Here is a 16,939-nt window from a genome sequence, read left to right as displayed (position 1 = left end):
CACCACTAGGGGGAGCTCTTGGGTTTTTGTAAGCTTTGAGCTCCCTCTAGTGGCGGCTGCAGATGGACCACATTTTATTATATCCTAACTCTGCAGGAAATTTGGTGCTCCGTGTCAGAAAAATTGAAACTGTAATAATATAATCCTACTCGGACTCATGTTGGAGATTTTTTGTGTTGCAAATAGTTTTCACTTTTTGATCCTAAACCTGGAAATAATTTTTAATCTTAATTAGAAGTTTTGTGCATGCAGCCCCTGTGCAGACCCATGTACTGCCATGGTTACAGGCCATAAACCCTCTGCGGTCAGACTCCAGTCCTTGCAATGGGAGCATGTGACTGCAGGATCAGACTACACAGGATTGTTTACAGTCTGTTACCATGGAGATACATAGACCAGCGTGGGAACTGTCAGATATTTGTATTGCAAAACTTTTTTTTTTTAGATGCATGAATTCCACTCACTTTAATCGGCCTCTTCATGTCTTTTTTTGTGAACCTCATAACTACCAGGCCGGAGATAGTTAATCCATAAAACAACCATACGGCGAAGCTGAAGTAGTTAATGAGGGTGTTAATATCCGCCGGGATAATGTAAATCATGCCAATGAAGCCCTGGAAAAAAAGAAGAGGACGGTGGTTAGGATTAGGCAGAAACGGGAGCTGCGCTAGATGAGACAGAACCTGAAATTACGGATCGAAAAAAATATCTGGGGGCTTAAAGGGATCTTCCATCATATACAATAAGTACACACTGACGTACATAGGACACAATGGCCGGCAGCGGGGTCAGCCTCTTGACACTGATGTATGATAGAAATTTCAGCATGTGTCCTTCACGTCCGGCCACGTATGTAAGCCTGGGGAGAGACGACGGACAAGGGCATATTAGTGGTGTCCTTTGTTGGTAGGACGCTGCACAGTGTCCCCTCTGCTTTAATCTCATGATGTAACAAGGGAGGAGAAGAACTATTAAATGCTTCTATATTGTGCGCCTGTCACCGGCGGCCATCACTCACCGGCCAGCCGTGAAGCACGATCCATTCGCTGATCCAATGGTCGAAAAGGCCACAAACAGAGGAATAATCCAGGCTGCAGGGTACAAGACCCGGTCCCCAAATGTCTGCAGGAAAGCACAGATTGTCACCTACAGCTTATACCATATATCCCAGCACCAGCGATCTGCAGGGGAGGTTGTATGAACCCACCTCGAGACCCGCCGTATACTGGAAACACCCCTAAGCCCCACCCCGAGAACCACTGTATTTGGGTAACACCCCTTTAGACCTGATATATACCAGGAACATCCCCTACAAGAACCGCTGTATTCGGGAAACACCCCTCTAGACCTGCCGTATACCGGAAACACCCCCCCCAAGAACCACCATATACCATGAACATCCCCCACAAGAACCGCTGTATTCGGGAAACACCCCTCTAGACCTGCCGTATACCGGAATCACCCCCCAAGAACCACCATATACCAGGAACATCCTCCACAAGAACTGCTGTATTCAGGAAACACCCCTCTAGACCTGCCGTATTCCGGAAATAGCCCCCAAGAACCACCATATACCAGGAACATCCCCCACAAGAACCGCTGTATTCGGGAAACACCCCTCTAGACCCGCCATATACCGGAAACCGCCACCAAGTACCACCATATACCAGGAACATCCCCCACAAGAACCACTGTATTCGGGAAACACCCCTCTAGACCCGCCATATACCGGAAACCGCCACAAAGAACCACCATGTACCAGGAACATCCCCCACAAGAACCGCTGTATTCGGGAAACACCCCTCTAGACCTGCCATGTACTGGAAACACCATATACCAGGAACATTCCCCACAAGAACCGCTGTATTCAGGAAACACCCCTCTAGACCCGCCATATACCGGAAACCGCCACCAAGAACCACCATATACCAGGAACATCCCCCACAAGAACCGCTGTATTTGGGAAACTCCCCTCTAGACCTGCCGTATACCGGAAACACCCCCCAAGAACCACCATATACCAGGAACATCCCCCACAAGAACCGCTGTATTTAGGAAACACCCCTCTAGACCAGCCGTATACCGGAAACACCCTCCAAGAACCACCATATACCAGGAACATCCCCCACAAGAACCGCTATATTTGGGAAATTCCCCTCTAGACCTGCCGTATACCGGAAACACCCCCCCAAGAACCACCATATACCAGGAACATCCCCCACAAGAACCGCTGTATTTTGGAAACTCCCCTCTAGACCTGCCATATACCAGGAACATCCCCCACAAGAACCGCTGTATTCAGGAAACACCCCTTTAGACCTGCCGTATACCGGAAACACCCCCCAAGAACCACCATATACCAGGAACATCCTCCACAAGAACTGCTGTATTCAGGAAACACCCCTCTAGACCTGCCGTATACCGGAAACAGCCCCCAAGAACCACCATATACCAGGAACATCCCCCACAAGAACCGCTGTATTCGGAAAACGCCCCTCTAGACCCGCCATATACCGGAAACCGCCACCAAGAACCACCATATACCAGGAACATCCCCCACAAGAACCGCTGTATTTGGGAAACTCCCCTCTAGACCTGCCGTATACCGGAAACACCCCCCAAGAACCACCATATACCAGGAACATCCCCCACAAGAACCGCTGTATTTAGGAAACACCCCTCTAGACCCGCCGTATACCGGAAACACCCTCCAAGAACCACCACATACCAGGAACATCCCCCACAAGAACCGCTGTATTTGGGAAATTCCCCTCTAGACCCGCCATATACCAGGAACATCCCCCCACAAGAACCGCTGTATTCAGGAAACTCCCCTCTAGACCCGCCATATACCAGGAACATCCCCCACAAGAACTGCAGTATTTGGGAAACACCCCTCTAGACCCGCCATATACCAGGAACATCCCCCACAAGAACCGCCGTATTGGGGAAACACCCCTCTCGACCTGCCATATATCGGAAACGCCCCCCAAGAACCACCATATACCAGGAACATCCCCCACAAGAACCGCTGTATTCGGGAAACACCCCTCTAGACCTGCCGTATACCGGAAACACCCCCCAAGAACCACCATATACCAGGAACATCCTCCACAACAACCGCTGTATTTGGGAAACTCCCCTCTAGACCCGCCATATACCAGGAACATCCCCCACAAGAACCGCCGTATTTGGGAAACACCCCTCTCGACCTGCCATATATCGGAAACACCCCCCAAGAACCACCATATACCAGGAACATCCCCCACAAGAACCGCTGTATTTGGGAAACTCCCCTCTAGACCCGCCATATACCAGGAACATACCCCACAAGAACCGCTGTATTCAGGAAACACCCCTCTAGACCCACCATATACCGGAAACCGCCACCAAGTACCACCATATACCAGGAACATCCCCCACAAGAACCACTGTATTCGGGAAACACCCCTCTAGACCCGCCATATACCGGAAACCGCCACAAAGAACCACCATGTACCAGGAACATCCCCCACAAGAACCGCTGTATTTGGGAAACTCCCCTCTAGACCCGCCGTATACTGGAAACACCCCCATCCCCCCAAGAACCACCATATACCGGGAACATTACAAGAACTGCTGTATTCAGGAAACACCCCTCTAGACCCGCCATATACCGGAAACCGCCACCAAGAACCACCATATACCAGGAACATCCCCCACAAAAACCGCTGTATTTGGGAAACTCCCCTCTAGACCTGCCATATACCGGAAACACCCCCCAAGAACCACCATATACCAGGAACATCCCCCACAAGAACCGCTGTATTTGGGAAATTCCCCTCTAGACCTGCCGTATACCGGAAACACCCCCCCAAGAACCACCATATACCAGGAACATCCCCCACAAGAACCGCTGTATTTTGGAAACTCCCCTCTAGACCTGCCGTATACCTGAAAAAGCCCCCAAGAACCACCATATACCAGAAACTTCCCCCACAAGAACCGCTGTATTTGGGAAACTCCCCTCTAGACCTGCCGTATACCGGAAACACCCCCCAAGAACCACCATATACCAGGAACATCCCCCACAAGAACCGCTGTATTCAGGAAACACCCCTTTAGACCTGCCGTATACCGGAAACACCCCCCAAGAACCACCATATACCAGGAACATTCTCCACAAGAACTGCTGTATTCAGGAAACACCCGTCTAGACCTGCCGTATACCGGAAACAGCCCCCAAGAACCACCATATACCAGGAACATCCCCCACAAGAACCGCTGTATTCAGAAAACACCCCTCTAGACCCGCCATATATCGGAAACCGCCACCAAGAGCCACCATATACCAGGAACATCCCCCACAAGAACCGCTGTATTTGGGAAATTCCCCTCTAGACCCGCCATATACCAGGAACATCCCCCCACAAGAACCGCTGTATTCAGAAAACACCCCTCTAGACCCGCCATATATCGGAAACCGCCACCAAGAGCCACCATATACCAGGAACATCCCCCACAAGAACCGCTGTATTTGGGAAATTCCCCTCTAGACCCGCCATATACCAGGAACATCCCCCCACAAGAACCGCTGTATTCAGGAAACTCCCCTCTAGACCCGCCATATACCAGGAACATCCTCCACAACAACCGCTGTATTTGGGAAACTCCCCTCTAGACCCGCCATATACCAGGAACATCCCCCACAAGAACCGCCGTATTTGGGAAACACCCCTCTCGACCTGCCATATATCGGAAACGCCCCCCAAGAACCACCATATACCAGGAACATCCCCCACAAGAACCGCTGTATTTGGGAAACTCCCCTCTAGACCCGCCATATACCAGGAACATACCCCACAAGAACCGCTGTATTCGGGAAACACCCCTCTAGACCCGCCATATACCGGAAACCGCCACAAAGAACCACCATGTACCAGGAACATCCCCCACAAGAACCGCTGTATTTGGGAAACTCCCCTCTAGACCCGCCGTATACTGGAAACACCCCCACCCCCCCAAGAACCACCATATACCAGGAACATTACAAGAACTGCTGTATTCAGGAAACACCCCTCTAGACCCGCCATATACCAGAAACCGCCACCAAGAACCACCATATACCAGGAACATCCCCCACAAAAACCGCTGTATTTGGGAAACTCCCCTCTAGACCTGCCATATACCGGAAACACCCCCCAAGAACCACCATATACCAGGAACATCCCCCACAAGAACCGCTGTATTTAGGAAACACCCCTCTAGACCCGCCATATACCGGAAACACCCCCCAAGAACCACCATATACCAGGAACATCCCCCACAAGAACCGCTGTATTTGGGAAACTCCCCTCTAGACCTGCCGTATACCTGAAAAAGCCCCCAAGAACCACCATATACCAGAAACTTCCCCCACAAGAACCGCTGTATTTGGGAAACTCCCCTCTAGACCTGCCGTATACCGGAAACACCCCCCCAAGAACCACCATATACCAGGAACATCCCCCACAAGAACCGCTGTATTTTGGAAACTCCCCTCTAGACCTGCCGTATACCGGAAACACCCCCCCAAGAACCACCATATACCAGGAACATCCCCCACAAGAACCGCTGTATTTTGGAAACTCCCCTCTAGACCTGCCGTATACCTGAAAAAGCCCCCAAGAACCACCATATACCAGAAACTTCCCCCACAAGAACCGCTGTATTTGGGAAACTCCCCTCTAGACCTGCCGTATACCGGAAACAGCCCCCAAGAACCACCATATACCAGGAACATCCCCCACAAGAACCGCTGTATTCAGAAAACACCCCTCTAGACCCGCCATATACCGGAAACCACCACCAAGAGCCACCATATACCAGGAACATCCCCCACAAGAACCGCTGTATTTGGGAAATTCCCCTCTAGACCCGCCATATACCAGGAACATCCCCCCACAAGAACCGCTGTATTCAGGAAACTCCCCTCTAGACCCGCCATATACCAGGAACATCCCCCACAAGAACTGCGGTATTTGGGAAACTCCCCTCTAGACCTGCCATATATCGGAAACGCCCCCCAAGAACCACCATATACCAGGAACATCCCCCACAAGAACCGCTGTATTCGGGAAACACCCCTCTAGACCTGCCGTATACCAGAAACAGCCCCCCAGAAGATGCACGGCACTGTGTTCTGGAAACATCCCCATATACTGGAAACACCCAAGAGCTGACGTAAGCTGGAAACACCCCCCAAGACCTATTGTAAACCAGTAAGGCCCCCCCCCCCCCCCCCGACCCTGCATTTTCTAGAAATACCCACCACATACCGGGACCACTACGTATTCCAGAACCCTCCCTCCAAGTTACATACCGGGAACACCCTCCCCCCTCACTCAAGAGCCGCCATATACCAGAAACACCAGCCAAGTCCCACCATATACTGGAAACATGCTCCAAGACCACATACTGGGGACACCCCCCAATAACCACTGTATACTGCACCCCACTGCATCTGACGTATACCTAGTTCTGAACGCCGAACATGGACTTCTCCTGAAAGTCCGATTTGCAGTTCGGGGGTGGGATGGGGTGGGGGGTGTTAAGAGATTTTCAGCTACAAAGTTCAGGTCTCCATTGATTTCTATGGAGATTGGGTAAAAGTTTGAGTACAGTTCTGGTACCCGAACCAAATATTGGACTAAAGTTCGGTCAAACCTAAGCTTCCAGGGGTCCGCTCCTCCCTCCCCAGCAGCTCACAATCTAATCCAGAACTTACATTGATTTGTGCTCTCTGACTATAAATGTGGATAGAGGATCCGCTTACGTGACGGATCCCCTGGATCCCACCATCACTTACTGCAGAAACCAACAGGAGATGTGACTCCCATCACTTACCACAGCAACAGCCGGAGACTGCAGGAGCTCGGTGGGGGTCATCACTGTGTAGTAGGAGATGTTGACCAGCAGGTAACAGGCCATAACTAGCGGGATCCCGAGTATGATGGCTAATGGGAGATTTCTGCACCAAAAAAAAACTAAACATTAAAGTCCTATTTTAAAATCAATGTTAATTTCAAGAGTCACCACTAGGTGGCAGCACATGCACACTGATCTCTGCGCGTGACAGGTCCATACTGTGCCGACACTGGCCAATCACAAGGGCAGACGCCACCGAATTATGTAAAAAATATCCATAATTATTAATCACATGAATATACAGAAACGGCGAGAAACCGCCTGGCTGCTCCACGCCATCCAACAACTGTATCTCAGCCAGTGCTACAGCGTCACTGTGGGGTCGGATCACACAGGCGACACTTCTCAGGCTCCATGACCCGAAACCAGTTTACTAGTCATCCTTAGTTGGAATATTTTTAGTAGGTACTAACAACTGCACGCACAGTGAGCACCCCGTAAGAAACGCTGCCGCGTACTGGGAACACCCAGCAAGACCTGCCGCATACAAGGAACACCCCACAAGAGCCACCAGGTACCGGCAACACCCTGCAAGACCTGCCGAGTACTGGGAACACCCCGCAAGACCCACTGAGTACTGGGAACACCCCTCAAGAGCCACCGGGTACCGGCAACAACCCGCAAGACCCGCCGAGTACTGGGAACACCCCGCAAGACCCGCCGCTGCGTACTGGGAACACCCCACAAGAGCCACCGGGTACCGGCAACACCCCGCAAGACCCGCCGAGTACTAGGAACATCCCGCAAGACCCGCCACTGCGTACTGGGAACACCCCACAAGAGCCACCGGGTACCGGCAACACCCCGCAAGACCTGCCGAGTACTGAGTACACCCCGCAAGACCCGCCACTGCGTACTGGGAACACCCCACAAGAGCCACCGGGTACCGGCAACACCCCGCAAGACCTACCGAGTACTGGGAACACCCCGCAAGACCTGCCGCTGCGTACTGGGAACACCCCGCAAGACCTGCCGAGTACTGGGAACACCCCGCAAGACCTGCCGCTGCGTTCTGGGAACACCCCACAAGAGCTATCGGGTATCGGCAACTCCCCGCAAGACCTGCCGTATACCGGGAACACCCCACAAGACCGGTTGTGTGCCACGAATACTCTACAAGACCTGCCGTATACCGGGAACACCCCACAAGACCGGTTGTGTGCCACGAATACTCTACAAGACCTGCCGTATACCGAGAACACCCCACAAAACCTGTTGTGTCCCGGGAATACCAGAAATACCCCACAAGACTTGTTGTGTACCAGGAACACCCCACAAGACCTCCTGTATACCGGGAATACACCACAAGACCTGTTGTATACAAGGAGCACTCCACAGGAGCCACGGTATACCGGGAACACCCCACAAGACCTGCCGTATACCAGGAACACCCTACAAGACCCGCCGTATACCAGGAACACCTGAGTGGTGTTACCATACCATGCTGAGTGGTGTTACCATATTATAATGGCCTCCTGCTGCACACACCGATCAGACAGGGACTGCGGTTTTGTGCACGGTCCATATTACAGGATTTCTTTACATCTTCCCCTTAAGTTCCTACCGGCCCCTGGGGGGTTAATCTATACATTTCTTCCTCGCAGTCGATACTCAGATGCAGGCCGTCCGTCTATAAATCCTAGGCAATAAATCAGCCGCGCTCGCCTCTTACCTGTATGGATTTTTCAGCTCCTCTGTGATGTAATTGAGCTGGTTCCTAAAGGGAGAAGCAGAATTCACAGACGTCAGTTGGGTCCCGATCACTGAGGGATTAATGGACAGAAACTGCACCAAAGAAAGGGGACTATAAAGCGGAGAGTGAGGGTCTGACTGGGAGACAGGGGGTGTCATACATGGCGGTAGGTAACATTGGAGACATACTGTTAACGTTCAGAAGTTGGCCTCAATGAGGTTGTGCAGCAGCAAAGTGATGGCCGATTCTGCATCCTGCGCACCTCTGCTCTTGCAGGGAAGAGTTTCCAGGAGTTGTCCTCTAGTGGCGACACAGAGAAGCTCACCATTCACATTGGGCAGCCTATCTGCCATGCATTGGAGCGGGGAACATTTACAATTTTCAGTCTCCCCTTAAAGGGGTTGTGCAGCAGCTTTCATTTCTCCATCAGGTCCTAAGAGTCGCTGATGGTCGACATCATGCCCGATGTGGAAATAAGTGGTGCTGCACCGCCCCTTTAAGAGTAAGGTTCACATTGCGTTAATGGGTTAACGCTAACGGACTGCGTTGCATAGCGAAATTGTCGCAATTAACGCCGTGCAACGGGTCCGTTAGCGCACCCATTGACAGCAATGTGATTTGTCTCTGTAGCGCATCGCTAGCGCGTGCCGTTCTTTTGTGATGGACCTCGGACGCTGCTTGCAGCGTCCGAAGTGCGTCCGAGGTCCGGTCCTCGCTAGCGCAGATCGGGGATCTGCGCTAGCGGGAACGATGAACGCGAACCCTAAAAAAACATTGCATTAGCGCAATCCGCTAGCGCTATGTTCTTAACGGATTGCCCTAACGCAATGCGAACCTAGCCTAATTGGTACTATTAAAGCAGCAATCCCCAGTACTGTTACTTTCAGATTATTGTAGAACTACAACTCCCAGCATTATTTGAGAGGTTAGATCGTCCCCCCCCCCCCATTAGTCTTAAAAGGCCAATATGCCTTATTTATGACACAACTGTCAGTGACCACCCAGCCTGGGACCCCACAGACACTGACGCTCCAGGCACCATATGGGTCACAAAGGTGACATCGTCCTACCATCCATCATAGGCCCACAGACCATTGTAGAGCGCCAGGCCGATCCCTCCGACTGTGATTTTGGAGCCTTCAAAGCTGTTGGTAAAGTTCTGAGTGTTTCCTAAGGGAGAGAAAACCTGAATGAGCTGCAGCGCCACCTTCGTCTGCAGGCCGGATCTGGTATTACAGCTTATATACAGGAATGGGGCTGAGCTGCAATATCCGACACCGCCTCTAGAGAGGGATGGCACTGTCTGGGGAGGATGCAGATAAAAATACAGAATGTGACTCTGAAGCCTCCCATACCTTGTATCAGCAGAACGATGCCGCTGACGATGATTATGATGATGATGATCAGTTTGGCCACAGTTAAGACGTTCTGCACGTAACTCGCCAGCTTCACGCTCAGACAGTTCACCACGGTGATCGTCACTGCCGGGAACGGAGAGACGATATATGAAATAACCGATATCGGGCAATTATTGCCAGGGAGCTGTCTTGGTCCCATACTCACGGATGGCGGCGGCAGCCAGACATTTGATGACCACCTGAGGGGGCTCACAGCCGGGATAAAATGGCGCCGATGCATATTCTGCGAAGCTGAGACATATGATGGCAAACGATGACGGTTTCATCACGATTACGCTGGCCCAGGAGAAGAGGAAGGCCGGGATCTGTCCGTAGGCCTCCATGAGGTACGGGTACTCGCCTCCGGACTTCGTTATCATTGTGCCCAGCTCAGCGAAGCAGAGGGCGCCTGCAGAGACACCAGATGGAGGAAGCACATGTGAACTGCACGCCAGACCATATGGGAGGAGGAGGAGGTGAGCTGTGACATCAGCTACTGTGAATGGTGGATCCTGTGTTATCTACTGTATATAGAGGTGTTATCAGTCATTGTACAGGAGGAGGAGGTGAGCTGTGTCATCACCTATTGTGAATGGTGGATCCTGTGTTATCTACTGTAAATAGAGGTGTTATCAGTCATTGTACAGGAGGAGGAGGTGAGCTATGATATCACCTATTGTGAATGGTGGATCCTGTGTTATCTACTGTATATAGAGGTGTTATCAGTCATTGTACAGGAGGAGGAGGTGAGCTATGATATCACCTATTGTGAATGGTGGATCCTGTGTTATCTACTGTATATAGAGGTGTTATCAGTCATTGTACAGGAGGAGGAGGTGAACTATGATATCACCTATTGTGAATGGTGGATCCTGTGTTATCTACTGTATATAGAGGTATTATCAGTCATTGTACAGGAGGAGGAGGTGAGCTGTGACATCCCCTATTGTGAATGGTGGATCCTGTGTTATCTACTGTATATAAAGGTGTAATCAGGCATTGTATAGGAGGAGGAGGTGAGCTGTGACATCCATTGTAAGCGTGCCTGTAATGATGATGAGATAAGTGATCTCTACAGAACAGAACAGAATATGTCGGCTTATTATGAGGCTCAAACGAAAACTGGAAAATTTTAGGACTTTTAAAAAACAGATATGGAAAAAAAAAAAAGAGATAAAAAATTCTTAAATAAATCTTGTCCACACTTACCCATTATTCCAATCACCCCGCACACCGCCCAGATAACCAGACATGGCCCCACAGCTCCTGTGTTTCTGAGAACGGATTTTGGAGAGATGAAGATCCCGGACCCAATAATTGTCCCAACGATGAGGCTGATCCCGCTGAGCAGTCCGACCTGCGCAAAATAAAGGTGCAGGTTAACAATGTCTGCATCCAGCCGCGGTCACGGTGCCCAGTGTCACCCGTACTAGGCTCCATACCAGAAAGGGTTACATATCTGGGTGCATGCATTGTCATAATTCCTTTAATATAAACACATTTTTTTCTTGGGACTTTCTTGGATTTAAGGAGAAAACGGAGGATGAGATAACGAGCGCCGAGAGGACAGGCGAGCCGTATCCAGGACATCATAAATACCTTTCCCCGGAGAAGAGGATTCACACTTGGCCTCAGACTTTGCACCTCACAATAAATAAGAACATTTCCCTTGCTAATTAACACTAGATGACCAATAACTGCATATTTTTATGGACACTAACGAGCAATTTCTGAAATTTATGAAGCGTAATAAAAGCTGAACCTTTCGACCCGGGCGATGTTTATGTACAAAGCTGACATCGTATACGTCATCCACCAATCCGCGGCCTTGAGGGACCAGGACATCACTCACTCGCTCCAAAGTGTCTTATTGCATAGCGGTCTCAGCCGCATCTTATTTCTTGGAAGGAAATGATTTTATTCTTACAGTTTGGTAAAATTATTTGGTGTCTCCTTAGACTGCAGGGCGGCTGATAATCATGAGCTACATCATATAATGCATGCACTGCTGCTAATCCAGAGCTACCTGGTTCACCAAGTAGTAAGAGGGAACCAGGGATAGTATAAAACTGCTCCATCTTCTATATGTATAAACGTCAGCAGAGGCGTAAGGGAAAATAAGTCTCGTATCAGCGTATTTAGGCAATTTAATTACCGATACTAAAACTTTTAGACATTTTTTTTTCTTCTAAAAACAGCACCATCGTTGAGCAATGGCTGTGTCTGGAATTACAAAATGTCTCCAGGTAGTAGGTTCGCAGTGCTCCCAGCCTGTGGCCACTGGATCAGAATAGATTTGCTTATTTCTAATCCATGGCCTTCTGTGGGACCCCTTTACTGTACCCTCTGTGAAATTTTTTTTTGCCAAATTCTGCATGAATCCAACAGAAAAAAAAAACATGTTATTGTTGGAGAAAATAATCAGTTATACAGCGCTGCGTGGGGCACCATGTGGTGGCACACAGCCCAGTAGTAGGGAGCTGCAGCATGTGCTGCCATACAATCTCCAGCATGGGGTAATGGCTGTGTGATTTCTCCATAATCTCCAGTCATCGGTACAGAGATTGTGCCACCGAGCCAAAATAAAGCAACATGTTGGCGGTGCAGTTAGTTTTGTGTAGTTATCTTATCTGCATCTTTCTTTATCCCAGTAATGAGGACTGTGCCTGAGATAATCTGCAGCAGATAGATATTAACTAAAGGCTGTATTCATTAACCGGTGCTGACTGCTACGAAACGCAAGCTTTGCTGTCCAGTGGACACTTCGGAGTTGTGAGTAGATCCTGATCCAGCACATCAAGGGCGATGGAGAGGAACCAGTCCACAAAGTCAAAATAGCACCCCCTGCTGGAGCAGGATATAACTGCATGATTCGAATCCATTCTTTTATTTATTTTTTCCTACTTTTGGGTCTAGTTAAATAAGATGGCATTCATACAGCACATCTGCCTTTGTATAGCGTTCCCCTGACTATTGATAGTGGCTTAATAAATAGCCGGCTGAGTCATCTGATGAAAATATCTTGTCGGAGTCGGCTATATATAAACCCAGCGCAGCGATGGAGCGATCGATACGAGGTGTCTGCAGATTGAGTTATTAGTCTATTCTTGGACGCCGTCAGGCTTCGCGCTCCGCGCTGCCAGATGATCTCACCTCTGTATGTGCCCTATGACATTCACACTGGATCAAGGCAGCGACTGTGCAGTCTGGAAGTCACTGGCATGGTGAGAGTAGTAGTAGTTGTGCAACAGCTGAGGAGTCGCAGGTGAGAGACCATCGATGTAACTTGCCCATGCACCCTCAAACACCGTAAACTAACAGCTATCCCTTACAACCCGTCCATACACATTAACGCTCGTATTGGCAGAGCATGCTTTTCACGCTCGGACTGGCTGGTCCCATAGGGAATGAATGGACATGCACATTGCCTCCCAAATTCTAACCTAGATAAAAGTGCCCTGTTCTGCCGATCGGCCACAAGGAGGCAGTAAAATACATCTGAAATTGTGTTCCCCTTTCCATAATTATTTTTATATATTGGATTTTTGGTTTATTTTTTTGCAGTTACGGTACTAGTGGCAACAATTTTGACGGCAGTGATTTCTTTATTTTTTTCTGCCTTCTTAAATAATTTTTCACACATTATGACCCCCATAAAGTCATAAAATACATTTGCAACATTTAAATGCTTTTTTCCTTATGTCCGATTTCCCCTGTAACTGTGGAGGGTACATGATCCCAGTTACAGGGAAAATTCAGCTTTCTTGGCTGCAGAGCAGATCTGATCTGGTTGGATCTAGCAGATCTAGCTCATTCCCCGACACCCGATGATCAATGGGTCCAGTCGGAGGAGAAAGGGTGGATCTCAACTAGTGCAAAATTACAACTCTTGGCATGCTGGGAGTTGTAGTGTTGGCAACAACTCGAGAGTCACAATTTGGAGGCCAATACAAAAAAATCCTAAATAATCCAGGCAAAAGATGCCAACAATTATCCGAGCATGCCGGGGTTGTACTTTTATAGCCCAATGGCTGTCTGATCATGCTGGGAGTTGTAGTCTTGTGGCAGGTGAAGACCACAGCAATAAGTGTTCAATATCCCTACTGTTCGCTGCCCCCTGCGGCATGCAGTGCCCCCAATAACCAGTTTCTACTTGCCTGTTTCTTGAGCTGCATGGCTGTGGACTCCTTACTCTGGGTGGACTGGTTGTCTTCATCTTTCCCCCCTTTTCTCTTCTTTATGCTGCTCTCGTCCATGGTGCCCGCTGTTGCCGAGTCCTAATTCACAAAGTGAAGCCATAAGTTATGATGAGAAAGCAGTAAATGGATCGCGAGTCGCCATCACGTGCCGCAATAAAAACATAATGGCTTTTACATGATACAGTCCTGTTGTTTCCTGGTGAGATTACTTAATTGGCACTCGTGGGCACGGTACGGCTTTATTACATTATATGACCCAGGCGATTCACATCACAAACATCATAAAGATGAATCACGGGCGAATGTCCAACCTGCCGGATTCGCATCATGCCCACCCGATACCCAATGTACCGCCCAATGCCACATACATCAACGGCACAACATGGGGAAAGTCTCCACAAGGAATAGAAGTCGCCCCTCACTAATGTCACCTGCGTCCCTCACCGATGCCACCTGCGCCCCTGACTGATGTCAGCTGTGCCTTTTTGTTATCTGAGCCTTTCTCTCTTTATGCCCCTCACCTGTGCCTTTCTCCTATGTCGCCTGTGACATTGGAGGAGATGAGGCACATGTTCTCAAGATGATAGGCTAATGGTGGCCATACACCTATTGGCTGATGGCTATTCACTTTGGGTTCCCCCATATAGTTTGGCCAAGAGTGCTCTGAATTGGGAGAGGGGAGTAAGTTGTCCGTAGGGGATTATCTTCCCTTGAGAACAAAATGACTGAGCATGTTGAAATCTAACAGCACAATCTCCTTGGAAGCAGGGATCCACATTAGACGGTTGGACGGTCTCGTTGCTTGTTGATTATCAGGATACACAATGGCTGTCATCTGTTACTTTGGACCTTTTATTTACCCGGTGCTACAGAACAAACACCGGGCACGGGGCAGGGCAAATAACAATAGGCACCAGTGTCTTCACGCATGAGATAGATGGGAGCATTCCAGCTGGAACTAATACTAAGAGCGGCTTACGTCCAAGCTTTATTGTAAAAGAACCAGGTCAGTATAGGTAGTGGCCAACATGCGAGGCTCTGGATCACCGGTGGAGCCACTCCTCTCATGGATGAAACCCCAAAAAAACATCCATGTAGTGTGACAGCATTAATATCCATAGGCATTTTAGGGGTTCACACCCTTCATTTATGATTGCAAGGGGTCCTCCATGGGAAGCTACAATGGCTGCTCTGAAATGAATGGATGACCATGTGGTGATCCCTGGTTGTACCAGATGAATAGATGACCATGTGGTGATCCCTGGTTGTACCAGATGAATAGATGACCATGTGGTGATCCCAATGGCACCAGGTAAATAGATGACCATGCGGTGATCCCAATGGCACCAGGTAAATAGATGACCATGTATATAGTGATGCCTGGTGGCATCAGATGAATGGATGACTGTGGTGATTCCTGGTTGCACCAGATAAATAGATGACCATGTGGTTATCCACGATGGCACCAGATGAATGGGTGATCATGTGGTGATCCATGGTTGCACCAGATGAATAGATAATCATGTGGTGATCCACAAAGGCACCAGGTAAATAGATGACCATGTATGTAGTGATGCCTGGTGGCATCAGATGAATGGATGACTGTGGCGATTCTCGAAGGCACCGAGTCTGCCATTAAGGGAGCCACTGTCTGAAGTGACTTACATGGGGAACCCTCTGATGACCACATATCGTAGCATGGCACATGGACATAGGTTCTCCATCCACACCACACCACCATCTGTCTAGGAAGCCTGATTGTACACAAGAACAGCAAAGGTCTTTGTTTTGCTCCAACTGTTTTTTTTTTTTTTTTTTTAACCTGTGACTGCATAAAAAAAAAAATAATGAAAATTTGCAGCCCCAAAAGTGATCTGATGGGGCGGATGCAATCATTGAGATCATGAACACAGAGATGATTTCCATAATCCAAAGTTGTGGTTCAGGTTGTGGCAGCAAATGTGCCAGGGTTGCAAACTTGTGTCCTCTAATACCTTGATAGTCCATTGTCCACTAAGCAAAACAATTGTTAAAAAAACAAAAAACAAAAGTAGACCGTTATGCTTGCACAATATTGGGGTCACGCGGGATGAAGCCAATGTAGAGCCCCCCCAAGAATCAATCGATCCATAGTAAGATGGAGAGACCTTACCTGGTGTGTGCGGAGCCCGGGATATGAGGCGGAGGAGTGGATGCTGAGAGTCTTCAGAAGTTTTATAAGCCGCAGGTAAAGTTCACAAATAATCTTTCCAATCCGGGGAAGGATCCGGGGAACAGCAGAGCAGAGGTCACCGTCAGTAATTATTAAACATGCTCTAATTATTACAGCATTGACAAAGGGGAGTGCGGCTCTGAATGCTGCCGCTTGCACAACGCTCGGCTTCACCTCCGCCGCCACATTACATCTGTTGACAATGTGTGACGCCTTGTTGCACTGGGCAGAGAGTCTCCCGCACACAAAGTGGTGTTGTTCTGCGGAGCCTACACACAGCAGAACATTGCATCCTATTATGAGAGGAGAGCGGCGACTGCTGGGAGAGATTCGGAAAAAGTTCTTGGATTGATGGTGGATAAAGTAAGATGCAGAATAGTCAGGAGAAGGATAGAGCGCTGCAAATCTCAGCGTTACGGTTGTGGATGCAGCATGGCGGATATTTTATGGGCACCTGATGGTGCATGCCATGGGGGATCGTAGGGATTCGATA

General features: G+C 49.2%; 1 protein-coding gene across 1 annotated transcript in view; it reads right to left on the bottom strand.

Annotated features, from left to right (window-relative positions):
- SLC7A9 (solute carrier family 7 member 9) overlaps positions 1-16,600 on the bottom strand; it is a 55,567-nt gene extending 38,967 nt beyond the window's left edge. Inside the window, exons 1-11 of the mRNA XM_077288664.1 lie at positions 16,387-16,600; positions 14,193-14,312; positions 11,245-11,392; positions 10,202-10,444; positions 9,994-10,119; positions 9,709-9,808; positions 8,618-8,662; positions 6,865-6,988; positions 1,019-1,122; positions 763-859; positions 465-614 (exon numbers count right to left, since the gene is read on the bottom strand). Coding sequence (XP_077144779.1) covers positions 465-614; positions 763-859; positions 1,019-1,122; positions 6,865-6,988; positions 8,618-8,662; positions 9,709-9,808; positions 9,994-10,119; positions 10,202-10,444; positions 11,245-11,392; positions 14,193-14,291 — 1,236 coding nt within the window. The 5' untranslated portion in view covers positions 14,292-14,312; positions 16,387-16,600. The remainder of the gene's footprint in view (positions 1-464; positions 615-762; positions 860-1,018; positions 1,123-6,864; positions 6,989-8,617; positions 8,663-9,708; positions 9,809-9,993; positions 10,120-10,201; positions 10,445-11,244; positions 11,393-14,192; positions 14,313-16,386) is intronic.
- Between the last annotated feature and the right edge of the window lie 339 nt (positions 16,601-16,939).

The sequence above is a fragment of the Ranitomeya variabilis genome, chromosome 2 (assembly GCF_051348905.1).
Source record: "Ranitomeya variabilis isolate aRanVar5 chromosome 2, aRanVar5.hap1, whole genome shotgun sequence".
In the NCBI taxonomy this organism is placed as follows: domain Eukaryota; kingdom Metazoa; phylum Chordata; class Amphibia; order Anura; family Dendrobatidae; genus Ranitomeya; species Ranitomeya variabilis.
The sequence above is the reverse complement of the archived record's forward strand: the minus strand, read 5'-3'. Positions and strand labels throughout refer to the sequence as shown.